This window comes from Aaosphaeria arxii, assembly GCF_010015735.1.
Source record: "Aaosphaeria arxii CBS 175.79 unplaced genomic scaffold BU24scaffold_1, whole genome shotgun sequence".
In the NCBI taxonomy this organism is placed as follows: domain Eukaryota; kingdom Fungi; phylum Ascomycota; class Dothideomycetes; order Pleosporales; genus Aaosphaeria; species Aaosphaeria arxii.
In genome coordinates this window covers 2,786,109-2,811,643 of record NW_022983474.1, presented here as the reverse complement: position 1 = coordinate 2,811,643, position 25,535 = coordinate 2,786,109, and the positions used below count along the sequence as shown (strand labels likewise).

Genomic DNA, 25,535 nt, shown 5'->3' with positions numbered 1-25,535 from the left:
TTCTTCGTGACGCCCGATAGATCCGTTCCGCCCGTGGAGATTCCTTTTTGTTTTCGTTCGCGTATAATAATACATAAGATCCGCCATGTCATGATTCAATATATCGTGTTGAAACCCCACCTCCTCCGATCCAGCATCTCACAACTCATACCCCAGACCACCCCTCCTCTACTTAAAATCACTCGCCTGCAAATTCCTCGTCATATTCGGCAACTTGACCACCAACCCATCCAGCTCCTTACTCATCTTGACCTGGCAGCCGAGCCGACTCGTCTCGGTCAACCCGAACGCCAGATCCAGCATGTCGTTCTCCTCGTCGTCGGGCTCCTCCATGGCGTCGAAGTGGTCGGACTCGACAATGACGTGGCACGTGGAGCAGGCGCAGGAGCCGCCGCAGGCGCCCTCCATCTCGAGGTCGTTGGCCTGCGCGATGTCGAGCAGGTTGTCGCCGTCCGAGACCTCGAACGTGTGCGAGTCGCCGTCTTTGTCGATGAAGGTTATCTTGCGTCTGTTGCGGGGGAGGTCAATGGATTTGTACGACGGTGGGAGGGGGGATGAGGGGGTTTCTTACTCTTCGCCCGGGCGTGGCGGGTCGATGTGACCGTGCTGGGTGATGGGTGTCGTTGAGAAAGCTCTCTGGAGAGTGTTTCGGTGGGTGTGGGTAGTCGGTCTGAGGGTGGATTTGTGTGATGAGTGCCATGATGGTGATGGCTTGGGTTGAGGAGGTGTTTGTGCTGGCCAATTGTTTGCGCGACTTGAGAAACGCTGGATTCTGGACGAAGAGGTCCGCAATGACGCGGAGGAGGCCCTGGATGAAATGGCGCCGAAAAGCGCTTTGCCCGAGGAAGCTGCACTCGCCATCGGATGGGTACGAAAGATGGACGAAAAGAATGAGACGAAGGGAAAGAACAAGATGAATGCTTCGCAGGAGGATTGGGAATAAAGGCGGTGGAGAAGAGGGGGAAGAAGAAGGAGAGAGAAAAGAGTTGAGCGGGAGTGCAGAAGAAAAGAATATCTAGTTTGCTGTTGTGTAATGTTGCCGGCACACAAGATGGGCGATTGACTGGTCACTGGGAGGCACAACGACAACTGATTATTGAATTGAATAGGATGGATCTGATTGAATGATTGAATGATTGACTATTAACTTAACTCTGACCTTAACACCGATGGACCGAGCAGTCCCCTCCATCTATTCTAGTTACTGTGTATTTCTCTCCCATCTGACAGTCAACTTGTACAGTTGCAGGTTAGTCGCGATAGGAATTTGTGACGCTCACACCGCCCCGCGTCCCCAACCCCTTCAAACCCATGGACGTCAGTCAAAATACATTCAAGTGCATTCGCGCCTCACCCGAACATTAAACCCAACCTAACTAACCTGTTACCTCATCACACTTTTCAAAACACGCTTCACACCACTCACTCACTGACTCTGCTTCTTCTATACCATACAATATTCTTCCCAGGACGCTGCAGCGATGGCGACCTCTCGTGACGCCCCAAATCCGCTGCGGCCATACTACATCCCTCCTTCTATCGGCCTCCCACCAGACCTGCCTCAGAACCAGACCTCACATACCCACTCGTACAACTCACGGAGCCCAAAACCCAGCTTCGGTAGCCATGCACGCGACATCCTTTCCGACCTAGACTACGACTCCTACTTCCCCGACAGCTCCCCCACTCTCGCTGAGCACGCAAAGAGACTGGTAGATCAGGCGTTATGGAATTACACCAGTGTGCTGTTGGCCCAGCCATTCGAGGTTGCAAAAACCATTCTCCAGGTCCACATGGCGACCGGACAGGCCCCTCCAGGTTTGAGTGTCAATGGCGACGACTTCAAGAGTCGACCGAGCTCCTTCGCGAGCGGGAAATTCGAGGACTACCCATCGGACGAATCTGATGACGATAGTCCGAGCTACTTCACAAGCACTGCTCCGCGTGTTCCGTCCCCCACCCGTTCGCCAGAAAGACGACGAGCTCGTCAGGCCCCGAGCAGATCAGACGCTTCAACGCCGACGCAACCGCCGCCTGCCGCATTCCGGAGGCTAGAATTGAGGAAGTCGGATTCATTGTTGGAAGTCATATCCCAGTTATGGCAGAAAGAGTCGGCGTGGGGCGTGTGGAAGGGAACGAACGCAACATTCATCTACAACTTCCTCCTCAAGACCTCCGAGAGCTGGACGCGCAGTTTCCTCTCCGCCCTCCTCAACGTGCCAGATCCCGGACTCATGGGCGCTTCGGCGAGCGGCTTCGGCGGACTCGACATCATCGACAGCCCGAGTCCACTCATGTCTCTCGCGGTAGCAGTCGCTGCCAGCGCCGTTGCGGCCGTCGTGCTCGCACCCCTCGACCTCGTCCGCACACGCCTGATCGTCACACCGACCTCAGCACCCCCACGAACCATCTGGCCGTCCCTCTCCCTCCTCCCAACCTTCTCCATCGCGCCCGGCCTCCTCCCAGTAACCCTCCTCCACTCCACAATACCCACCTTCATCTCGTCATGTACACCGCTCGTCCTCCGCTCCACCCTCGCCATCGACCCCGTCATCACCCCCTCCATGTACTCCATCTCCACCTTCCTCTCCTCGACCGTCGAACTCTTCGTCCGCCTCCCCCTCGAAACCGTCCTCCGCCGCGGCCAAGTCGCCATCCTCGACGAATACGAGAACCAACGCCTATCCGACACCTACCAAAACGGCGTCACCAAATCCCCGGTCTTCGGCATGGAAAACGAAGACCCCTCCGTCCGCAGCTTCCGCACCATCGTCGAACCGGGCCCCTACCGCGGCATCTTCGGCACAATCTGGTTCGTCGTCCGCGACGAGGGCGTCACGATCTCCGGGCCCGGTGCCGCTGCTGCGGCGAAGCAGCCGCAGGGGGCAGGAGGCCGCGCACCGGGCTTCTCGTCGCGCACCAGGATACGCAAGGGCCAGGGCGTGAATGGCCTTTGGAGGGGGTGGAGAGTCGGGTTCTGGGGGCTTGTTGGCGTGTGGGGCGCTGCTGCTATGGGCGCGGGCGGCGGCGAGTTTTAAGGATCATGCACTCCTCCCCTCCGCCTTCCCACACTCTCTCATCGTACGTCGAAAGTTCGAAGTAAAAAAAGCAAGAAAGACGACATGTTGGCCCGCCCGCCACGTTTTATGTTTACCCCCTGATTTCCGTTTTTGATATCCAAAGGCTTGATACTCAACTCTACTCTACTTACTGTTTCCACGCTCTTGTCTAAACCAACGAGCATTGTTCTTCGTTGGTTTTCTCACGATTTATCGTTTCTTTTTCGTATTCATGTTCATGTACAGGGGCATGCGTGCGCGCTCTCTCTCTTCACAAGACTATCGATACTCAATGAAATGAAACGTAACGTCCTCACGATCTAGAAAGTTCCCAAAACACACGTATAGCTTAGTAGCCACGTCAAATATACAAACTACATATATACCTATATATATCTCTCTCTTTCTCAATAGAAAGAAGTCGCAGTTCAAAGCTCGATCCTCCCCCCAACCCCACTCGTGCTGCCATCCCACCACACGTCCCCAACCGCCACGACGTCCGTCTCGCCGACCTCCACCTCTCCCTTCGCCAACCTGGCCTGAATCCCCGCTTTCGCGACCTCGTCTTCGGCGATGTTGGCGTCCAGGTCGTCGAAGATGGCGGTCAGTTCTGTCGAGTTGAGGGGACGGAGGTTGCCGGTGAGGGTGCGGTTGAAGGAGGGTCCTTGTTCTCCTTCCGTGATGGAGGGGGAAGCGGGGGAGGTGAGGGCTACGTTGAATGTCTGGGGACGGGGGGTTAGTTTGAGGGTGAGGGTGAGGGGGTAAAGGGGGAGGGGATGGGTAGGGACGTACGTAGTTTCCGGCAGTGTAGTCGTGGAGGGATATGGTGACCGCGATCTATTGATTCGATTCAAGTCAGCATGTATTCAGTCGTAAGTGCAAAAGGGCATAGAAGGGGAAAGAGAAGTAGGAAGAACGATGACATGATACGTACTTGAGGAACGCCCCTCTTCGCCGGCGGGATCCCGTCGACCTCGATCCTCGCGACCACGGTGTTATTCGCGACCGTGGCCCTATCGCCCTCGTACATCTCGATGACGGCGCGGGACTGGTCGTCGTGGGTGGTGGTGAAGTAGCGCGTCACGCTCGCGGGCAGGATATACACGCGGAAGACGACGGGCGAAGCGATGTCGCCGGCGGTGCGGACTCCGAGGGAGAGGCGTGAGGTATCGAAGTTGCCGACGATGCCGTCGTACTCGTCGGTGTCCATATTGCGGGCGATGCTCCTGAGGCCGTGGTGTATGACGGATTCCGGGGGGATAGAGTCGTGGATGGTGGTTGTGGGGGGAAAGTGGTGGGTCAGGAGGGAGGTGAGGGCCGGGATGTTGAGGGTGCCGCCGATGGGGATGATGGCGCCGATGTCGTAGATTGTGAGGTTCGCGGCGTGGATTGCAGAGTCGATGTGGGAGATGATTTTGGGGATATATGGGGCGAGGATGAGGTTGAAGGCGTCGCGGGATAGGGTGTCTTGGATGGTTTGTCCGGTGCTTGGGATCTCGAAGGTGAATTGCGCGGTGTCGTTGGAGGAGAGTACCTTTTTCACGCGCTCCATCTCGGTGGTTAACTTCGTGGTGGTCAGTAAAGAGAAGGGTCTGGGAATCGATGTACTCACGATGGAAGACTCGACCTCTTTGAGCGCTGGATGGAGTTGCGTCACATAGTCCACCAGCTCGCGGTCAATGGCATTGCCATTGATCCAGTTGTCTTTAGACTCGCCCAGTACCTCATACACGCCGTCCTCGGCCTCCATGACAGTCACACGAAAAGAGCTCGCCCCGATGTCATAGGTTAGCACATTCAACCAACCTTCTTCATATTGGTTCCAACCAAGAAATCTTTTCCAATGCCCGTTGACGTTGTAGGCTATGGCACCTAAAATACCGTCACGAACAACGCGACTTTCGTTTATGCCACCTATTTCCAGGGCTCTCTTGATGACATCCTAATGTGCGGACATGAGCTTGACTGTGCCGGTTGCACTGGGAGTGACAGGAATACGTACCCTTTCATCGTAGTCATCAGCCGGACCAGCAGAGACAAGAACAAGGTGGGCCTTCTTCTTCGTATACTCCTGCATCATATCCTTCAGCCCCTGGAAGAAGATGCCTGCAATTTCTTCCGGGTGAAACGTCTTCACTTTGTTGCGCAGTGGGATGCGCACGAGTGGGAACCCTCCATTGTCGACAACCTCATACGTTCGAGTTACCAAATCGTCGGTCTTATTAAGTAAGAGGTTTCTGAAGTTGCAGACTGTTCTTTCCGGATGCGTGGACAATTGCCTCTTCGCTGCTGTGCCTATGAATGGCTCCCCTGTTTCTGTGAACGCGACACATGTTGGGATAAATGTTTGATTGTCCTTGTCGGGGACGTATGTGGTTGTCTTATTTACATCACTATCGTCTCTTGTTAGTGAATGAGATTCAAATGGACCGGTATCGTGACTTACTATACAACAGAGGAATAAGTGTTTCCGAAGCTAATTCCGATGGTGGGAGGGATCGTCCGGTCGAAAGCGCATGTTTGCGCGGGACGGACCAGAGCGAGCCCGCATGTGAAGACGATAAGGATCATGAATGATAGCGAGGGCGACCCGGTGAGACTGGAGAGTCGACTAGAGCGTCTTCTCGAACGATGTCTGGAGGTCGGAACCATGGTTTCGGGAGATTCTGGAATGTCGTGACTGAGGTGCGCTAGGGTGTTGATGTTTAACATCTGAAGTGAGGGCATATGGTGTATGCCAATTCATAAATTAAGCTGTTGCCTGAGAAATAGAATCAAAGCTCAAAGGATTCTTCGTTTCGACGAATAGCAATCAATCATAGAAGTAGCATCTGTTGTTGAGTCATTCATAAGGCCATGGTGTCCTTACGATACGAGTGTGATTAAGCAAAGGGTCAAGAAACGATATGGCGTGATGTTTATGGGCAATGTCTGGATAGTCTGACCAGAGAATTTCTTTCTAGAAAAGTTCTGGAAGCCTTCAGACGATAAGGAGGTTACAAAGTAGATTGTAGTACAGCACTGAGAGTGAGATGTAGTCTGTAGTATCATTAATGTTAGTGCAGCGAAGAGTTACTGAATACGAGTTAGCCGTCGATCTAACCACTTTGGTACTATGGATAATCTGTATAGCATCAATTGCACATGTCCACCTTTGCATATCATCTTCACTATCGATAAAGGAAACGAGGGCTTATGAACATCAAACATCCAATTCTCATGCGACTCTTAACAGGGTCAACGGGGAACCGCGAGGTCGGTAATGGTATGCCACATGTTAAGGGACCACGCGGATTCTCATGTTCCAGCCTTTGTTTCCAGGGAAAATTCTTTTACACCGGTCGAATTGTGCGCCATGTTCGCTTTGTCTATGCTAAGAAATGTCACATTGAAATTAATGAATAATTGTGATTCTATCTTGCTTGATATGTGGTACACTGTATGCAGATGCTGAGTGAGAAGATTATAGACATGTTGAGCAAGAGAAGAATCCACTTTTCATTGAGTCTATTTCTGTACATACCATTCTTACATTCTTTGGACCATTTACTAATCGTTTTTCAGACTTTGTATGTTGTGGAACGCATACATGTGAACATACGAAGCAACGGGAACGGCCCACCAGCATTCCACTCTGCTCCCGCCAGGCGCCCACTTCCCCGCATCTGCACAAGCCACATCCGTCTCCGCCCGTGCGATGAAGACGACGCCATGCGCGTAGCTCTTACAGGCACTGCTTGAATTATGTACCATTTATCGATCTGTGTGCTGGGCGGAGCAAGCCTCGCACGCGGCGATCCCCCGGATGGCCAGAAGGCTGTGATGCTAGCTCTAGGCAAGCTTGGAGATGACGACAAACACTTGGCTGCTCACCCAAAACAACATCAGGCGGGAGTCTCGGAGTGCCCTCAATGGCAGAAAGCAGGCTTCGCAAACTCTGCACTGAGACCGTTAGTACTTGGCTTTGGCCTGTCATAGGGATTGATTGAGCCACCGACTCATAATGTATGATGGGGGTGGGTGAAAGCCTCACGTTACGCCTTACGATGCATTGTACGAGTGCAATCGGAATGCTTGTTCACCGGCATGTTTTAAATTTATGTCTTAAGTGAAGAGTCTGTTTGTAAAGATAAGCTGACGCTTCACTCGGGGTAGGGAGGTTACGAATGCTGCGAACTATAATGCACCAGTATTTCCTTTTCCGGAAACATAGAACAGGCGATTCCTTGATAGAGTAAACTTGGTATTGTCACTTGGCAATACCGGGAGATGTACTGCTTACACGCCATGCCCTTGCGATCCAGAAATCTGGTATAAAGTGTGGATGGATATCCGGAATGGCATTTCCATGTGCTCTGGCCGCGTTGCTTTTGTTCACTATCATTGAGAAGGCCTACCCAAATTGCTCTTCTAAACGCAATCGTTGCCCACTTCTCTGTCTTTGATCCTCTAGCTAGTCACCATCGTTCCTATAGTAGACAATCTCCATCATGCCATCTTTTTCAGCAGGGCGGCTTCTGCTGTGGACATGCTTCTCTACAACCTTTCTTATAAATGCAACGTCGGCATGGCCAACCAACAATCGTTACAATGCTCGCTTTTCTAAACGCCAGTCAACAGAGGATCCGCCTGGGCAGCCTGCGGCAGAAGAGCCAAATTTCAATGAAGAATATGATTTTGTCATTGCTGGAGGTACATCACAATGACAATAGTCATTCTACAAAGACATCAACTAATCCGTTCAAGGTGGAACTGCCGGTCTGGTTTTGGCCAACCGCCTGACTGAGTCTGGAAAATTTTCAGTCCTGTGTCTTGAAGCAGGCTCGAACCCTGAGATTGTTCGCGCATACGAGTCTCCCGGTGGGAACCAGTTTATCAAAGGCATGTGAAAACAGATTTTCTTTTATCAATGATCCAAGCTAACAACATGCTTAGGTAGCGCAATTGATTGGAACTTTCTCACCACACCACAACCACATCTCAATAACAGAACACTTCAATATCTACGTAAGTAGTCAGTCTCGATGAAGTTGCCCAGATTTTCTGACTCCAATTAGGTGGAAAGGCATTGGGCGGATCTAGCGCTACCAATGGTCTTTATTATGCGCGTGGATCAGCTAGGGTCTACGATCACTGGGTTGAGAAGGGGAATCCCGGCTGGGGCTGGGATGAGGTCTACCCACTATTTGTGAAGGTAATAATCATTTGAAAGAGATATTCCATGCATAAAGTCGTTAATACAAAACAGAGTACCACTTTCAATCCACCGAATACGCCCGAGCTTCAAGCATTTGATTTGGACTACAAGACCTGGACCGAGTAAAGATAGCCTCTGAAAAGTAGAAGAAAGGACTTCAACTAATGATTAGCAGAAGCGCATACGGGAATGGACCTCTCGAACTCGGTTTTCAAGGCTACGTGCCCCCATCAACTAATGGCTTCATTGTCGCTGCATCGGAAGCGGCCAACATCCCGATTGTAGAGGACTTGAACACTGGAAATGCCTTCGGAATCAAGCATGGAACAGCAACACTCAACGAACGGCTGAGGCGAAGCTCCAGCTACGATGGATTCTACCAGCAAGCAAAGAATCGCACTAATCTACGAGTGTTGCACTACGCACCCGTGACTGGAATCATCTTCGGCGATCCGCCTCAGAACTCTACATCCCCTACCAATGGTACCGCAAACCCACGTGCAATTGGAGTTAGTTATATTGAGCAAGAGACTGGTCTTGTAAAGCAAGCACGCGCAAGGAATGAGGTCATCGTCAGCATGGGCGCGTTCCACTCTCCACAACTGCTCATGGTTTCGGTCAGTAAATCCATGTTTTCAACACAATCAATGTACTAATTCATCGCAGGGTATTGGACCTGAGGCAGAATTGAAGAAGGTCGGAGTAGAACCTGTCGTAATCAATGAGAACGTTGGCCAACAGTAAGTGCAAACATTTCAGCCAGAATAATCTTTATATTAACATTCCAAAGTCTCAATGACCACTCGGTCTTCAGCATCATGGCGCTTGCCCAGCCAAATGCTTCAACGACAGAGATGTCCAGCAGCCCGAACAATTTGCAAATCGCGCAGGAGAACTTCTACACAAACCTGACCGGGCCATACACTGCTCCATCGGGCGTGACGAACGGCTTCCAGAAATTGTCTACCGAGGAATTGCAGCAGATTGGTGCCCAGGCCGTCATTGACGCTGGACTCGCCAACCAGACGCACATCGAGTATCTGTTCGAATCCGTGTGGTATCCTTGGATTCCAACGCCATTCTACGTCCCACAGAGCAACGAATCTTACATCTCAGTCACGGCCAGCAGCATGGTCGCGCTCTCACGTGGCAACATCACGCTCCGCACGAGCTCGATGTCAGACCAACCCTACATCAACCCGAACTACTACGCCGACGAGACAGACCAAAAGGTTGGCATCGCCTCCTTCAAATACCTCCGTCAGATCTTGCGACACCCGTCCCTCGCACAATTCACCATTGGCGACAACGCCGGAGAAATATCACCTGGTTCCGCGGTCGCCGATGATGACGATGATGCCATTCTCGACTACATCCGCGCAAACACGATTCCCAACTGGCACGCATCTGGCACTAATCAGATGCTACCGATTGAAGACGGAGGCGTAGTGGACCCCAGACTGCGAGTCTACGGCGTCGACGGATTGAGAGTCATCGACTGCAGTATCATTCCCGTCCTGCCCGACGTCAACATCTTGGCGTCCATCTACATGATCGCAGAAAAGGGCGCCGAGATGATAAAAGAAGATTGGAACGACGAGTCGTGATGAGAACGTTCCCGAAACGGACGTCCGCCGTAATTGAACTGGCGGGCGCTTTTAATGTATTTCATTAACGATTTTCAGACTTTCGCCCCAAAAAAAACCTATTATTGAAATTCCGCGAATAAATATACATTTGATCTAGCCAACGATTCAGACAAGTGAACAGTGTCATGGACTCATGGTGTGTCGTCTGTAGTCCGTCCTGTCATAATGGTAGAGCGTTCTCGACCCTTGTATGCCAAGTGCGGCCACGATGGAAATGATTTGTGGATTCATTGCTGAAACGCCCGCTAGGGGAATTTATATTAGCACGTCGACCCTAAGGCGGCCTTTTAATGACCATAGCGGAGAAAAACAAGAGCAAACATCACTCGTCGGTGCTGAAGTGGAATTTAGTAGTGGTGGAGGAGTGGAAATAGGAGTCGATAGCTGGAGATACAAAAGCATCGCAAGTGCCTTTCTATAACTTCATCTTCTTCAATTCTTGTATATTTTTTCTTTTGAACAAGCAAGTCTTTCCTGTACTTCAAAATGGCAGTCATCAACTTGACATTCCTCCTTTCCATCCTGCCCAGCGTTCTAGCAGCAACCCTCTATGTCTCTCCCACAGGCTCAGACAGCGCCGCCGGAACCCTCGCCGCGCCCTTGAAGTCCATCCAAGTCGCCATTGACAAGGTCGCCGCTGGCGACACCATCTACCTCCGTGGCGGAACCTACGCCGTCACCAAAAACATCCAGGTCAAGAAATCCGGCACATCATCTGCACCCATCACCCTCTCCGCCTACCAATCCGAAGTCCCCATCATCGATGGCGAGGGCCTTCCTAACACTCCCGCCCCAGTCGGTGGAAGCATTGCGGCGGCCGACCGTGGAATCTTGCACATCGAAAAGGCGAATTTCTGGAAGTTCATTGGTATCGAGTTGATCAATGGTCCGTATGGCGTGTATGCCGATAGCGTGAACGACAACCTGTTCGAGAGGCTTGTCACGAGGAACAACTACGAGACTGGCTTCCAATTGCAGGGTGCTAGCTCTAACAACAAGATCTATTATCTTGACAGCTACGGCAACCGTGATCCCAGGAAGAATGGCGAGAGTGCGGATGGATTCGCGTGTAAGGAGGGTACGGGCGAGGGTAACATCCTGAAGGGAGCTCGTCTGTGGAACAATGTTGACGATGGTCTTGATCTCTGGTAAGCATTCTCACATCTCTATTGTAAGAGAACCCCTAGCTAATGCAACGACACAGGGAGTTCAAATCCAAAGTCACCATCATCGACACCATCTCCTGGGGCAATGGCTTCAACCGCTGGAACTTCCCCGACTTCCAGGGCGACGGCAACGGCTTCAAGCTCGGCGGAGGCGACGAAGCCGACAAGAAAGCTGCCAACCACAACGTCTCCAACTGCATCGCCTTCAGCAACGCCGCCAAGGGCTTCACTGACAACTCCCAGCCAGGGAACTTTGTCATGCTGCGCAACACCGCGTGGAACAATGCGCAGGTTGGTTTCCAGGTCAAGACTGCGGTCGCGACGCTGACCGGAAATCTCGCGGCGGTGAACATGAAGAGCACGAAGAATGCGGATCAGGTTAGCTTGAGCAGTGCGCAGAAGTTGAGCGGGAACAGCTGGAGTGCGAGTGCGACGTTGTCGAATAGCTCGTTCAAGAGCGTTGATGTGAGCCTTGTCCAGGGCAAGCGGGCGGCTAATGGAAAGATTGCGGCGAGTGACTTCTTGCTGAGGACTGATGGCTCGGCTATCGGTGCGACGACTCACTGGGCTTGAGTTTGAGTCTCGTAGGAGGAGGGGTTCTTTTCATTGTATATAATTATTGTTCGAAATCTATCCAGACGTTCTTGAGTGATAAAGGTGTTGTTATGCGTTGGTCGTAGTGCACTTTTCTTATGACCATGTTGTCAATCGACAATTGTGAAGCGATCAAATTCAGGAAAGGTCCAGATGTAAGCGGTCGAATTTACGGAGAGACATCTCCAATGTGGCATAGGGCAAAGTATGTGTGGAGAAGACTTGACAGTGCCGTGACGCTAGTGGCGGGTAACCTGATGATTTGAGGTATCAGAGAGAAGCAACGTGGTTTTCCCAGGGTCGAAAATTGCTTTGAGAGGATGTGCGATAATGCTTGTATGTGCATTTCGGTAGACGCCGCGCGGAGAGTAATTGAGATGTGGCTTTCTACTTTACTGGACTACCCCTCGTTTTGTTGTCTTCATTCAGAAGGCGGTTTCGTTGCGATGCCTACGTGTACCAACGATTACTCGGTCTCGACCCGGTGGTACGATATCCATGCCTTCGGTCTCCTATGCCCCACGATTTTCTTGGCTGGTGAACTCGGTCTAATTCTCATGATTTAGAACAAATGGATTGTTTGCATAAGGTACGAATCTGTGTTGGTAGCTATAGTGAATATTAAAGTAGGTGGAGGTAAGTAACGTTGCTGCATCCGCTGAGTTACGGAAAATACAATGGCACACGATAATTAATACTCGTTATTGCTTGATACATAGCAAGGAAGAAGTTGAGCCGGTACAATATGGTCAAAATCTCAGATGGTGCTTGATGACGTAGACTGGGGTCAAAAATTTGGGGTCGATAGACGATCGCGGAGAACTGTGACCCGACGCCAACATTTTGGCCGTATATAAATTAAACGATTGCTCAAGACTGCCCCACGTCAAAATTGAAAACGATCTTAACTAAAATTCAAGTAAAGCTTGCAAGTTTATCACAATGTCTATGTCAGTTGAAGATGTTCATGTCAGGGAGGGTTTCCCACGACCCTTCCCTGACACTCCTACAAATGTGTTCGAGCAATTCTCGATGAAGGGCAAGGTCGTAGTTGTGACTGGTGCTGGAGAAGGAATTGGATACTCTGTGGCTGAGGGAATGGCTGAAGCAGGTGCAAATGTTGTTCTTCTTTACAATTCGTAAGTTAGAATTGCTCTACCTTGTACACATTGTCGTGAACTTACCATTCCCAATTAGGAATGACGCCGCCATCAAGAAGGCTGAAGGTCTTGCAAAGACCCACGGTGTCAAGACTTCCGCATACAAACTCAATGGTATGGAGCTCATATTCAAGATCTATGATTGCCAATCGATCATCTTCAACTAACAGCATTCCACGCTAGTAACCGTTGCGGAAGATGTGAAGAATATGATCGCGAAGATTGTAGACGACTTTGGAGCCATTGATTGCTTCGTTGCCAATGCAGGTAGGGATCTACTGAATTCGAGAGAACCACTAGCAGATGATTAATGTTGACATAGGGATGCCCGACTCAAAACCAATCTTAGATATGAGTTTGGAGGACTACAGAAGGCTCATGTCGGTAAATGGTAAGTAAATATATCCCGATACTCTGAGGATAGATCTAACATGAGCAGTCGATGGCGTTGTGTATTGCTCTAAGTACGTTGGCGAGGTATTCAAGCGTCAAGGCCGCGGCAACCTCATCATCACTTCCAGCATAAGTGCCAAAATCGTCAATGTTCCCATTGACCAGCCCGTATACAATGGCACCAAGGCATTCGTAACACAATTCGGCAAGTCTCTGGCCCGAGAATGGAGAGAGTTTGCTCGCGTCAACATTGTATCTCCCGGCTTCTTCGATACCAAGATGGGCGCTGGGCCAGAGACGGTCAATGAGGCCTACAGAATGGCTGTGCTAGGCAGGCAAGGCCATACTAAAGAGATCAAGGCTTTATATCTCTATCTTGCCAGCAATGCGTCAACGTACACAACTGGAAGCGATTTCCTTATCGACGGAGGTTACTGCCTGTCTTAAGTTTTTGTAAATGAATACCCAATTAATTTAATAGACACGACAAGGCACGAATTCAAATACAATGTCACCAATAACAACCATCTTCGCTCAACTGGCAGACCATAGTAAGATTTCCGTTCATAGCACTGCCGTTAGGACCCCTGGACAAAAGAAGCTGAAACTAGAGCGCCCGATGTCCGAGCCTTCATACAGTTCAGACCTCGCATGAACCCAACAAACGCCTGATATGAATGGTGGAAGAATTGTGCATATACGCTTGCGCGACAACCAAAGATGATCAGTTGTACGCTGACCAAGCTATGATTCGTCAGTCGACACCATTACAAGTCCCGAGTGAGCCAACGCAATGGAGTTAGGAGGGCCAACGGAGTGCATCTGTCTGGCTATAGGTAGGATCTCGATACGATTGAGACTGGTATTATGGTGTGTACATGAATGCTGATAGGTTGTTCGTCGAGATTGTTTAGACGTGCAGGTCTTCTCAGTGGATCACTAGACATTCACTGGCCGAGATTTTAAAATGGATGTAATTACCCAAATGTCCACGAGTATCCAGTCAGCATGAACGATATACACGTGCTCTAGCGAACCAATGAAACGTTTCCTGTATCGATGGATCTGCCGGGCGAAGTCATCTTTAGTGATACCTAACGCTTGTCCAAACGTCTTTCAGATTTGTTTCACAGATGTCTGTGGGTGTTTTCAGCTCCTATTGACCGATAACATACAATTATAGGAATAAAATGCCTGAAATCACCAGTTTTTCTTGCGCCCCACGATACCAAGCACAACTGTGGTTGGACGTATACAGACAGACCGTCTGAGAAGCATTGTATGTACACCGTTTTGACACAAGTGCCCGATCGCTAACATGAAACCTGGGCAGGGCGTTTTTTGTTCACCTTTTTATCTTTGAAAAACTGAATACGACGATAGGAACTATCGGTGGGAAGCATGCATGAAGCTTCCCCAGTATCGCTAACGATGTGGTTGGTTATCGCCATTTTCCCGGCCATCCGCCACAGACCGTGAAACAGCTCGGACATCGGCCCCCCACCATTCTCTCTGTGCAAGACACAGCCGACCAGTTTGTTAGAGACGCTGGCACGGCATACGAAAATCAGGAATCTCGGCAAGGATTCCAGAAATCCCATGCCGGAGGTAGAGCACACCAGTCGCGTTTGCCTTTGTATCAACGTCGGAAAAACACGGTACTAGCACATGAACGATAAGAATAGTTTCCGACTTTTTATTCATTCATTATCAGCTAGTGGATACATTGAAGCTTGTTACAAATTCTATCATTGTCCAGAACGAGAATTTGTCGTGTTATTGGACTCCGTCGCTCCACCGTTCGTACCAGACGCAGCTCTTCCTTGTTGAGTAGCGGCATTATTATTTCTGGCTTCTCCTCCCGTTGTTGTTTGTGTGATAGGCATGTAAAGGACTTGGCTATTTGTGAGCGTGGATTGGGATGAGGTGTTCGTTGCCTGGTCGTGATGTCAGTTTTTGATGTATTTACCATTCTCTCGAGGACTCACGCACCCCAGACTGCCATGTCTGGCACTCCGTTCCCTGATAACTGTTAGCAAAAGTGAAATAATAGATGACTTGTTTCGTACCAGGCCATTTCATAAGAGCGACGTACATGAGAGCTATCCAGCGTGTTGGGCTGCGCGGAGCCATTGGCATTACTGGCCGCATTGAGATGTGCATAACTGAAAGATAGTGGGGGAATCATTGTAGCTCAAATCTTGGATGCTGGAAGATACAAATTGATGTGGAATGATGCTTCTACCATACAGTTGGATGATATGAAGTCTTTATACACTTCACTGACCGAAGGACCGCCGCTGGTTCACGATACGAAAAGCAGTCCGCGGAACCAAACGATAGACTTTCAGCAGTGCCTCATTCGCCAGAATAGGATAGAATGATCGATTGTAGAACCAAGAGAGATACTCTAGCGTGTACACTACTACAACGAGCCTCTATCAATCGTCGTAGACGATCAGGCTGTGTCTCTTTCGAGACAAAGGCGTCGGTGCCTTAACGGCTCGCGTAAAACATACATTGCCAGGTTCGCATGGACATTAATGCACCTAGCATTGAAAAGAATATCTACGATTGGTATCTTGAGTCTATGTTTTACCAAACTGAGTGGGACGATCTGTGACGAGTTCTCGCTACGTAGCAACTAGCCTATATGGGCTCTCTTTACGCAACGAACGATTGGAGCCAAATTCGATAATGTGGCCGAATTGTATTGAATTTCCATTGATTAAGCTTTTTTTGTTTGCGTCATCAGAGGCTTTTCTCCACAGGCATTCATCCTCGAGGAATCGTGGCCGTAATCATTGACCTCCGGAGCACGTGCAAAGATGTAGTCTCTCATCTACGCCCAAGTATGTTCGTTTGAAGGATTTTGTCATGGTGCGATGCACAAGCACACTCGGGTAGATCCTTTCTCTAACGCATGCATGCACGAAGATCATTCTTGAACGCTTTGTGAACTGTTGACCTGAATAGCAAAACCACTTATACCCCCCAAGCAAAGGCAGTGCATCAAAACAAGTGGTCCCTACATCTGAGGTCCAAATGATGGCTCCAGTCGGAGAATTTCATCACATGATTCGAAACTGAGGATGCAGTTTGATGCCGCATGTTGGGGATGTCGGTTCCTTAGTTATGCATTCCCCACATCAGGCTGTGGCATAGCTGTGTGCACTATGCTAGTTTCGAGTTTACAGGGCCACTCTGAGGAAGACTACGAGGGCTCGATGAGGCTCCACAGTTATTCGCAGGATGTCTTTCTTTTCAACGGCACGTTGCTCGCAAAGCCGAATTGTCGGATTGCACTGACTGGGGGTCTATCTTGCTAATTGGGACCTCTGCCCAATTAACTCCTCGCTACTCCTTGTAATTCACTGAATAAGTAGTATCTCTCAATGCAGGATCATGCTAAACTATGTGTGATCTGTTGCCGGTAGGCACCATTCGAGTTCTGGATGTCTTACCAAAGACTTGCTTGCACGCTTCCCAAGTTGCAACCAGTCGCAAAACATCTTGCGCTCCACATATTTTCTTGCAAATTGGGGGCGGATCTTGATCAAGATAAACATATCTCGCATGAACGTTTGGCTCGGTAAATTTTGAAACGTTTGGGCATGTCCGCGCCACCTCATTATTATCTAAGCACTACGAATCTTCTTCCTTTCTGGGAATGGGGAAAGGATCGCCACTTACGATTTTACGAGCAACCCTACAATTGCAGGAATCCAGTCGCTTAATTGATACAATTCAATTGCGCGAGCGTGATAGCGCGTCCTTCTGGTTTTAGCGAGACCTCAAGCCTCGGGTGAATGGCGACGTCACGTGCTCCACTTGGCTACACGATGAGCCAAGTATGTAAATGGACTCGTGTCAAATCGGAGCGAGGAGGACGGAGCTGAAGTCTATCTGATCCATTTACGGTCACGCATGCGATGTTTTCTGTTTCTACTACGCGACGATTCCCAAGTGTGGCCAAAAAGCTGATCGCAAGTGGTGAGTGGTGGCCATTTTAAGTGATGTTGAAGCATTTTTGGAAAGATCTTTTGCTATTGATGTAATTGTCTCGGATCAAATCCGAGGAGGCGTATTGATCCTACTTTTTTCATCACCGACGTTGGGTCAATGGTGGAAGTTGGTTTTGTCGCTACTGATGGTCATTCTTGTACGGTCAGGCTGACTCTCGCGCGTAAGGAATAGAACGTAACACATTCGCAATCTGCCAATGCATTGTCGTCAATTGAAAGACAAAGTCGCTAAAGATAACAAATCAACAGTATACTACTTGGACAGGTCAATTCGACGCAGTGCTGAAGTCTTGTTTGAAGATGACTTCGTGCAACATTGCATTCAAAACCAGTCACAAAAATATATAATCAACATGAATAACTCTCTAACAATTTATGAACTTAGTAGAGCAGAATTTGCCAGGAATCTACTTAACGGCGTTATACATATTGATGTACCTGCATTGGTCTGGTAATTTGAAATATCTACATCAAAGGGTGCTTGAAATGCTTTCAAAAATGAAAGTTTATCTTTTCACTTAGATTAGCCCGAGGGATAAGAACGTGCAACGTCTCGCAGACCTAGGGGTGACCGGTGAACTTCATGCCTAAGTGCCAGATTCTGTGGTCCGTACATCTATGAACTCAGAGCAAGGGCGGGCCGTACTTTCGCCTGATTTTAGGCAACACTACCGAAACAATGGAATCCATCCTAGCCTTGTGGCTCCATAGCGCGGGGCACTTATCACTCGAGCCACTACACCTACGAAATTGATGACTTCATGGTAACGGCTTCCTAGGTAGTAATGAATAATCTCAAGTCACTATACCCGTATTTTCCAACCTACAATGTCGGAAACCTACAGTTTCATAGCCAAAATAACTGAGCAGCCATGAGTGTAGTTATTAATCGGAAAACAATGGAAACAGCCGCACTAACGTCCTCCCCTTCATCACTCGAAAACCAACAAATACCAATATTTGTGATACTTGGAGCTATCCGCGGTCTCAAGGAATATTGGGGGACCATGTAAGGCATTCAATAGATCCCCAGAAGGACTCCGTCACTCCTTCAAAAGCATCCATGATTGGAGGATACAAAGCGTTGAGGCGAAGTACAAAAATGTCTGACCATCGAATTGGGAAATCAGTGACATCTTCATGATCAGCAATTATTTGTCAATAGTAACATTCTTGACAGATTGATTGACCCTTGTACAGCGCAGGAATGATGCGTCCCTTCAGTGCATCGGTCCTAATCGATGATGAATGCAGGACGTCGATCGCGTGACTCAACAAGATGAGCATTGCATCAAGGGAGGTCTTTGGTATATATCAGAGTATATAAAGGACTACTGGGGCGACGATAGATTGATCAGAAGGCTAACCAGACTCCTCGTTATATCTTTCACTATGGTTTTCGATTTGGAACTCATTACTCGCGCTGAGCGTGCCATTGGCTATGTCTTCACCAACAAACTCCTCTGCGCAGAGGCTCTACAAATGGAGGCACCAATAGTAGACTTTTTCATCGACAACCGCGTACAAAGAGTCGAAAACAATGAGCGCCTTGCCCTGTACGGCCCCATAGCCACGGCTCACCTCATGTGCGATTCATGGTACGAAGGTGAGTGCAAACGAGCACGTGTGACATCATGTTTATCCCTTTGAATGAACTAATTCATTGCAGATGGAATTGCAGATCTGAAGGCTTGGACTACAATGCGAGGCGAATTCCTGGATAAACGTCGACTTACTGAAAAAGGCCGGCAGATTGGGTTGGCAAATTGCATTGCCAGGGCTCCAAGCACTGTTCCAACTGATAGAATGGTTGCTACCACTTTGGCGGCCCTTCTTGGCGCTGTCTACAGGGACGGTGGAGATGAAGCACTGGAGAGAGTCCTTGGAAATCTTGGAGTAGAGCTTTGGCGTGGCCCATCCAACGCCGGTTCTGATGTCTCCGACGACTCCAATAATTCCAATGACTCTTTTGAGCAGTTGTGATATGGGATCATTAGTGAAGACATAGCCAATGGTACCCTCAGTGCTAGTAATGAGAGACAGTCGCTCCTTCGTATTCTTTCATCTTTAGGCTCAGCAATATATTCATTCTCCCTATCTTGTGCTGAACTTCGGACTACAATATATGATCTCTTGGTCGATCGTGATAGCCGAATCTAACCTTGAGCCATCGCTGCGCATATTATTATTGGAAGGCTTATTCAAAATCTTGAGTAGAATTGGAGCGGAATCTCAAATTCCCACAATCGATTCGAAACAGTCACATCACACGATCGAAGGTCTCCATGCGTCATTCAGCCACTTGAATTATTTCTACGCCTATCGAGTCTCATTGGATACAAAGCATCATGAATATATCTAGTACACATAGAACACAGTAGTCTCTGGCTCATCCCTTCGCAGTTTCGTATTGCGACGCTGCAGACTGATCCGCATAACCCAGGTAGACGCGATAGCAACAATGGAAAAGGAGATGCTCGCCATCCACGCCTTGAGGAAGCGAGGGTTATCCGTGGACGGCCACAGATAAGGTGTGTACACACTTGACATGTTGCCCAGGGAGTTGCAGAGGGCAAGGGCGACCGCCTTCTTCTCCGGAGTTTGACCAAGAGTCGCGGCGACCCATCCTAGCATAATATTGTTGATACCAAAGGAGAAGGTGACGAACATGAAAATGGCGACCATGCGGGCGGCGATATTGGTCGTGACGGCAGGGATGACGAATCCGGCGATGATGATGCACTTGAGGACAGTGATGTGCCAAGTACGTTCGTTCCAGCGGCCAGAGGTGTACGACATGACGACGGCCATAATGGCGGCAAGCAGGTATGGCGGGCATGTAAGGGCCAGTGTGGTGGTTGTGTCGTAGCCGAGAGTCTTCACAACTGTTGGGAGGAAGCTCTGGAAACTGACTGAGGAGATGTGGGTGTTGTACATGAGGCAGAAGACCCAGGTACGCCAGTCAGCGAGAGCTTGTCGAAGACCGACCCATACGCTGGTAGCCTCCTCGCGCTGGGTAGTGTCGGCAGCGATGCGGTTGTGTGCCAATTGCCTCTGCTCTGGGGTGAGCCAGCGGGTCGTCAGGGGATGATCGGGCAACAAGAAGAACGAGAAAAGGGCAACCACAATCGAGAAAGTGCCCTGTAGGAGGAAGAGCCTAGTATTACGGTTAGTCTTTCTCGGTGGCAAACTCATCTGTAGTCAACTTACCATCGCCATCCAGCAAGCCCACGAACCCCGTCAAGTCCAGCAAAGACGCCAGCAGCGATGAGACCAGCGAAACTGGAGGCTATCATGTTGCCGGTGTAGAAGATGGCCATTCTTGTCGCGATTTCTTTCTTGGTATAGAATAGCGCTAAAAGGAAAAGAGCGCCGGGGTAGAACTGCGAAACTTTGTCAGTTCTGGAGTTTCGGTGGAATACATTGGATCGCCCTTACCGGAGCCTCAGTCACACCTAGGAGGAAGCGACATGCCAACATGCCTCCAAAGTCTTTGGCCAGATAGGTCAACAGACAAACTACCGACCAAGCCAAACAGAATCCTAAACAATCGCATCAGCATAAAGACGCCACCTTTCAGATCAGAAGTACGTACCGCCTAGATACCACGAGGGCCTGACACGATTAAGAATCATGTTGGAAGGAATTTGTCCTGCGATATAGCCAACAAACAGAATCGAGATGAGTGTGTTGTATTGGGTGCCCTTGAGGCCAAGATCTTTTTCAAGCGAATTGAGCTTAGCATTGACGAGGGCGTTTCGGTCGAGGAAATTGAAGCTACAAGCTTGTCAGCTTCAACGTTAAGCAAATCGTGCCAATTCGCAGTAGCTTACAAGTACATTATCCAAAGCATAGGCTATTATTGAGGTTAGCTGACGGTTATCAATAGTGTGTTGAAGGGACTCACCAAGATCGTGCGGTCTAATTTCTTGACCAAGGCAATCTCTTCTGGATTCGTTTTGCTACGAGCACCGAACTCGTCCACCTTGGCATCCATCATCACCTTCGCAAGGCCGATGTCATTTTCATTCGTTTCCGTGCGTTCGATATGGGCAGGTGCCTCTTTCCCATCAGCGTGATCAATAGGCGCAGTGGTGGCCTGCGCTGGCGCTTCGTTGGTGATAGCCATAATTCGTGCACTTCGTCAAAGGGGATTCTCCTCAAGAATTGAAGCAGTATGATATGCCTAGAGAGGAGAAAATGAACTGGGGAGATCAGCGATTTATACGAGGCATGCCTCCCACCATGACGAGCATCTATCTACCCCAGATATCTGCCGTCCAAGCCTGCACATAAACTAAAACCATGCCTCAGCATCTTGTCCCAACAAGGTGGCTTGGATCGGACCGTTTCGAACAAGATCAAGTCGCGATTCAGCCAACGGTTGATAAGGACATTACTCGCGTTTACCCCAGAAACTCCCCGCAATACGGAGTGGAACCCTCACGCGGTCTGGTACGCCAAGTGGGATCCCCACGCTGCCAGATTCTAGGCTCTTGATAACCTGGGGTCGCCATTGGCATGCCCAGCAGGCTTGACCTCTTTGTTGTCGCCAAGTTACTCCTTCGACGGCGGACTCGATTGGCGTTGGTCGCGTCGGGCCATTGTCGGTATCCCTTCCTCCGTCTTGTGAAATTGACCAAGCATGCCAACCAAGATCGCCGGTTCAGAGAGAGAAGGTTTCAAGGCGAGGTGATCTCATCGGCGCGGCCGATACTCCAATTAGAGTCTATGTAGCAATCCGAAGTGCTCATTGAGATGCGGATGTGCCCATTCTGGCAACACTCGCGTTCTGCGAACTTGCTCACAGCCATCGGCTACGGGCTGACCATCCTCACCCGAAGGTTGTAGCACCTTGGCTTGACCACTAGCACCCCATATCTGAACATTAGAGCTATGCTAGCTAGCCTCCACGAGGGAATTTGGTCCTACTGTCTGTCCATTTGATAATTGAATTAAGAGGCTCTGCTAATTAGGTTTTGGAGCCTGATTAAATGCGGCGCATCCCACTTGTTGAACCCCCACGCCCTACTTCTAACTATCAGTCAACAGGACTCAACTGCCTCACGGAGCCTAGCATATGTGATGTGTTAGAGGCTATGCGATGCGGTAGTGTCGTCTCCCCAGCGTTCTTTACGCTTGCTCATTCTCAATCTTGTTATCCGCTAGGTTCTGGTTCTTACGATCAAACAGCCGCTTCTTCTGATAACCGAAAATTTGTTGCGCCGTCATGTAGAAAACAGGTCCTCCCAGCAGTAACAACCAGCTCAAAGCTAAACCCACGAGAACCATAACACAGAATCCCCAGAAAGCCAATGACATATCGGATGAGTTTCGAATCCAGACGCGTGTATCCGGTTCGCCAGGCAGACTCAGAACGACTTGCATAGCAGACAATATCAACGATATTGAAGCAAAGACAAAGAGCCCTGCTTCAACGAATTGTCGCAAATATGCGGCTGTAGACCAATACATTGTATAATAGTGTCTGTTGTTGCCACGGTCATCTCTGTCGCGAGGACGAACAAAACGGATGAGCAGGTTCAGCCTGCTTAGACGGAATTGGCCAAAGTGATACCGCCTCGCGACTTCGTGGTCTTCGATGGTACGGGTCCCTCCGATGAAACGCTCCCAGTCCAGCCATTCAAAGTCCTTTGGCAACAATCCTTTCTCAATGGCAATGGCCAGGTCTGATCGATGCTTTATGATTCGACCATATGATCGTAAAAAGCCCAGTGCGACCTTCGGATCGAACATGGATGCGTCCTGCCCAGTCTTCTCGTCTTCGTCTTGTGCGGCCAAGAATCGTGTCCAGAAATCGTGATTCATCAATGCTAATGGCATAGGCTTTACGCAAATACTGTCGTTGAACCACACCAGATGTAGGGCTGGGTCCTCGGTCACTAGCACTGTCCTACCTTTAAGGACGTGCTCGTGAAGTGTATCAATGCGGGTGCTGTCCTTGGTTGCACATAACCATAACCATTCATACATCCTGTCCAGAATCTTGGTGGCCAGCTCGGCCTCGAGAAACATCCGAACATGGTCCTGTTGTAAGGTTATGGAAGGGTGGTCGGGTATGTAGTCGATGATTTCTAAGCTCTGCTTATCGAGTGCAGAGCCTCTTGGGAATGGCGGATTGGGGGCCATAACTCTAACTCCGATCGACGACCAAAGTAGGAAGATTGTGCGCGACGAAATGAGCGTGCCCTCAGAAACAGCTTCACTTAGTCTTTTTATGAAATACAACAGGCAGCAGTGGAGGCGAAGTTTATACTCGTGATTCGGTTGCGTGCAAGCAAAATGTGACGGGGGTGAGGGCAGTGCTGGGTCTCACCTAAGCCACAGCCAATCATTCACGACAACCTCGTGGCGGTGCGGCAGCCTCATGAGGCTCCCAACATTGCTTTGGGTAGTGATATGCTCCGGCTTTCGTCCTAACCGTCACTGGATATCAGCAGAATTTATGTAGGATTCCTTGCAGCGAATAGGCAGTCGCACAGGTAATACTAAGCTTTCCGCTCAAATGGGGCGGGATGATTTGGAACCGCATTGTTGTGTCCCGATGGTCGATATACAAATATGGACTCTGCAATACTGGAGAGTTTTGTCCTGCTCAGAGCAGTCACACAGAATCTGTCAAGCCCTGAAGATTTGTTGTACTTCTTACTCAGTTATCTGCCCTTTCAATTCCATCATTTGATCACCTTCATCGAAAACCCCTTCAATATTGACTGAGTCCCCTCCTTCGACATGGTAGTAACAGTCCCAACTACAGGGCAGTCTACTGCTTCAAAACAACTTTTTCCAAGCACAGAAGGAACTACTCCATCGGCACTCGTCAAATACGAACAAGACAACGAATCACTTGTAACCGACGATGGAGAAGATAGACGATGGAGAGAGCAAGTTCACAGAGCTGCCGAGGAAACTGGAAATAGATACCACAGCTTCTATCAGCATTTTGGTAGGGCCCAATGATCCAAATTATGAACCGCCATAGATACTAACGTTCACGAAAGGCTCCAATAGCAGTTCCGACTCAGTGGACCAAGCCAGCTACGCACAGGTCCCAAGACGCATACCAGAAACGGTGGTCGAGACCAATGCAAACCGATCCAAGCGCATTGTCTACATCAAACATAGACCACTCCGCGAGTGGATGGAGACGAAGGGTGCAAAGGGTCTCACATTAAGAGTCCTCAGCCATCTCCAGATCGCCGCCCATTGGGGTCTCGCAGTCGGGCCATACACGTACGACATACACCAGAACAAAGGCGCCGTGATCTTCAGCGTAGGGAAATGGCGTACCGACGGGCCCGGAGGAAAGAACGTCGTCAAGATCAAGGAAGTGGGTCTCTCGTGCATGACCGACATGGAGATACTAAGAAAAGGTGAGTTGTGATTCACTTACGAAGCCACACCTTAGCTGATCCCAATATTAGCGGAAAGAATATTCGAGAAAATGAGGCCAGACGGCTATGACGAGAAGTTCAACAACTGCCATCGTTTCGTCAACGTCCTCGCCGAGCGCATTTCGATCCGCGAAGAAGTGCAGCACGTCACGCTTCGAGTGCGTCTGCTATACATTTGGAACTCCCTTCCAGCATCCCATCTCTTCCAAGCCGGCGAGTACACAAAGCAACTCGTCCGCCTCCCGAAGAAAGTCCTCTTAGAGAACCTCATCAAGGAGCTACGCTCACACGGTTACTCTGATCCGTTCTTCTGGGACAACATAAGAAAGCAAGGGAAGATCGCGTCGAAGGCGATTCTCTTCCTCCTAACCGTCGGCGCCATGACTGTGTTCCTGCAGATGGCGAGAGCACTGACGCGATGGGATCCGGAAGACCCGAAGCATAGGGAGCTGTACATCAAGATGTTTACGGATTACGTGCCAGGGGTTTCGGAGGATCTCGCAAACACGTATCTGCTTTGTGCGTTTGAGGGTCCCAAGGGTCTGCGCAAGGTTGTGGATAAGTTGATTACGACGGCGTCGGCGAGTGGTGGTACCCAGGATTTTCTCAAGAAGAGCTTTAAACAGTTGAAGAACATCGCTCCGTAGATTAGGGAGGCTAATGTAAAGAGAGCTTAACTCAAATTGGAATCTGTATATATTCTTTCTAGGCCGAATGCTTTGGTGTATCGAAATATAATTATTAACATCTCATGAATATACTCGGAAGCTTACCTTTTTTCCAATGTACTAAATACACCCTTCAATGCCGAGTAGATACAAGAGGAAGCCAAAGCAACCTATTCAACTTGCTACTCGATCATGCCGATAGGAGTAGG

At 49.5% G+C, this 25,535-nt stretch overlaps 10 protein-coding genes across 10 annotated transcripts; 6 read left to right on the top strand and 4 right to left on the bottom strand.

Moving 5' to 3' along the window:
• Positions 1-11: 11 nt before the first annotated feature.
• Positions 12-1,141, bottom strand: BU24DRAFT_487795 (ferredoxin). Its single transcript, XM_033533486.1, has 2 exons — positions 572-1,141; positions 12-508 (listed from the first exon to the last, which is right to left on the bottom strand). The coding sequence occupies exons 1-2, from the start codon at positions 859-861 to the stop codon at positions 169-171; spliced, it is 630 nt and encodes a 209-aa protein (XP_033389698.1). The 5' UTR covers positions 862-1,141; the 3' UTR covers positions 12-168.
• A 69-nt stretch (positions 1,142-1,210) lies between these two features.
• Positions 1,211-3,057, top strand: BU24DRAFT_19703 (mitochondrial carrier). The gene has a single exon (XM_033521770.1). It carries the CDS (start codon positions 1,482-1,484, stop codon positions 3,036-3,038), a length of 1,557 nt encoding a protein of 518 aa, XP_033389697.1. The 5' UTR covers positions 1,211-1,481; the 3' UTR covers positions 3,039-3,057.
• A 333-nt stretch (positions 3,058-3,390) lies between these two features.
• Positions 3,391-6,089, bottom strand: BU24DRAFT_417020 (actin-like ATPase domain-containing protein). Its single transcript, XM_033526611.1, has 6 exons — positions 5,506-6,089; positions 5,062-5,452; positions 4,672-5,001; positions 3,994-4,623; positions 3,852-3,896; positions 3,391-3,781 (listed from the first exon to the last, which is right to left on the bottom strand). Exons 1-6 carry the CDS (start codon positions 5,784-5,786, stop codon positions 3,488-3,490), a joined length of 1,971 nt encoding a protein of 656 aa, XP_033389696.1. The 5' UTR covers positions 5,787-6,089; the 3' UTR covers positions 3,391-3,487.
• A 1,086-nt stretch (positions 6,090-7,175) lies between these two features.
• BU24DRAFT_19694 (GMC oxidoreductase) lies at positions 7,176-9,946 on the top strand. Its single transcript, XM_033521768.1, has 8 exons — positions 7,176-7,751; positions 7,806-7,940; positions 7,995-8,066; positions 8,117-8,253; positions 8,308-8,378; positions 8,432-8,873; positions 8,923-8,996; positions 9,047-9,946. The coding sequence occupies exons 1-8, from the start codon at positions 7,550-7,552 to the stop codon at positions 9,861-9,863; spliced, it is 1,950 nt and encodes a 649-aa protein (XP_033389695.1). The 5' UTR covers positions 7,176-7,549; the 3' UTR covers positions 9,864-9,946.
• Positions 9,947-10,391: 445 nt separating this feature from the next.
• On the top strand, positions 10,392-12,042 carry BU24DRAFT_446390 (polysaccharide lyase family 9 protein; the record flags this gene model as incomplete). The annotated part of the gene is made up of 2 exons (XM_033530767.1): positions 10,392-11,053; positions 11,110-12,042. 2 exons carry the CDS (start codon positions 10,392-10,394, stop codon positions 11,642-11,644), a joined length of 1,197 nt encoding a protein of 398 aa, XP_033389694.1. The 3' UTR covers positions 11,645-12,042.
• Positions 12,043-12,566: 524 nt separating this feature from the next.
• On the top strand, positions 12,567-13,678 carry BU24DRAFT_361963 (putative short-chain dehydrogenase). The gene is made up of 5 exons (XM_033524167.1): positions 12,567-12,804; positions 12,863-12,939; positions 13,009-13,092; positions 13,148-13,216; positions 13,265-13,678. The coding sequence occupies exons 1-5, from the start codon at positions 12,608-12,610 to the stop codon at positions 13,663-13,665; spliced, it is 828 nt and encodes a 275-aa protein (XP_033389693.1). The 5' UTR covers positions 12,567-12,607; the 3' UTR covers positions 13,666-13,678.
• Positions 13,679-18,016: 4,338 nt separating this feature from the next.
• BU24DRAFT_417016 (uncharacterized protein) lies at positions 18,017-19,412 on the top strand. The gene is made up of 2 exons (XM_033526610.1): positions 18,017-18,849; positions 18,913-19,412. The coding sequence occupies exons 1-2, from the start codon at positions 18,492-18,494 to the stop codon at positions 19,224-19,226; spliced, it is 672 nt and encodes a 223-aa protein (XP_033389692.1). The 5' UTR covers positions 18,017-18,491; the 3' UTR covers positions 19,227-19,412.
• Positions 19,413-19,601: 189 nt separating this feature from the next.
• Positions 19,602-21,372, bottom strand: BU24DRAFT_487788 (MFS transporter-like protein; the record flags this gene model as incomplete). The annotated part of the gene is made up of 6 exons (XM_033533485.1): positions 19,602-20,400; positions 20,454-20,626; positions 20,682-20,785; positions 20,839-21,020; positions 21,077-21,099; positions 21,151-21,372. 6 exons carry the CDS (start codon positions 21,370-21,372, stop codon positions 19,602-19,604), a joined length of 1,503 nt encoding a protein of 500 aa, XP_033389691.1.
• An 806-nt stretch (positions 21,373-22,178) lies between these two features.
• BU24DRAFT_19608 (uncharacterized protein) lies at positions 22,179-23,609 on the bottom strand. The gene has a single exon (XM_033521757.1). The coding sequence runs from the start codon at positions 23,391-23,393 to the stop codon at positions 22,377-22,379; it is 1,017 nt and encodes a 338-aa protein (XP_033389690.1). The 5' UTR covers positions 23,394-23,609; the 3' UTR covers positions 22,179-22,376.
• A 77-nt stretch (positions 23,610-23,686) lies between these two features.
• BU24DRAFT_446385 (uncharacterized protein) lies at positions 23,687-25,305 on the top strand (the record flags this gene model as incomplete). The annotated part of the gene is made up of 3 exons (XM_033530766.1): positions 23,687-24,210; positions 24,266-24,637; positions 24,689-25,305. The coding sequence occupies exons 1-3, from the start codon at positions 23,997-23,999 to the stop codon at positions 25,303-25,305; spliced, it is 1,203 nt and encodes a 400-aa protein (XP_033389689.1). The 5' UTR covers positions 23,687-23,996.
• Positions 25,306-25,535: the final 230 nt, after the last annotated feature.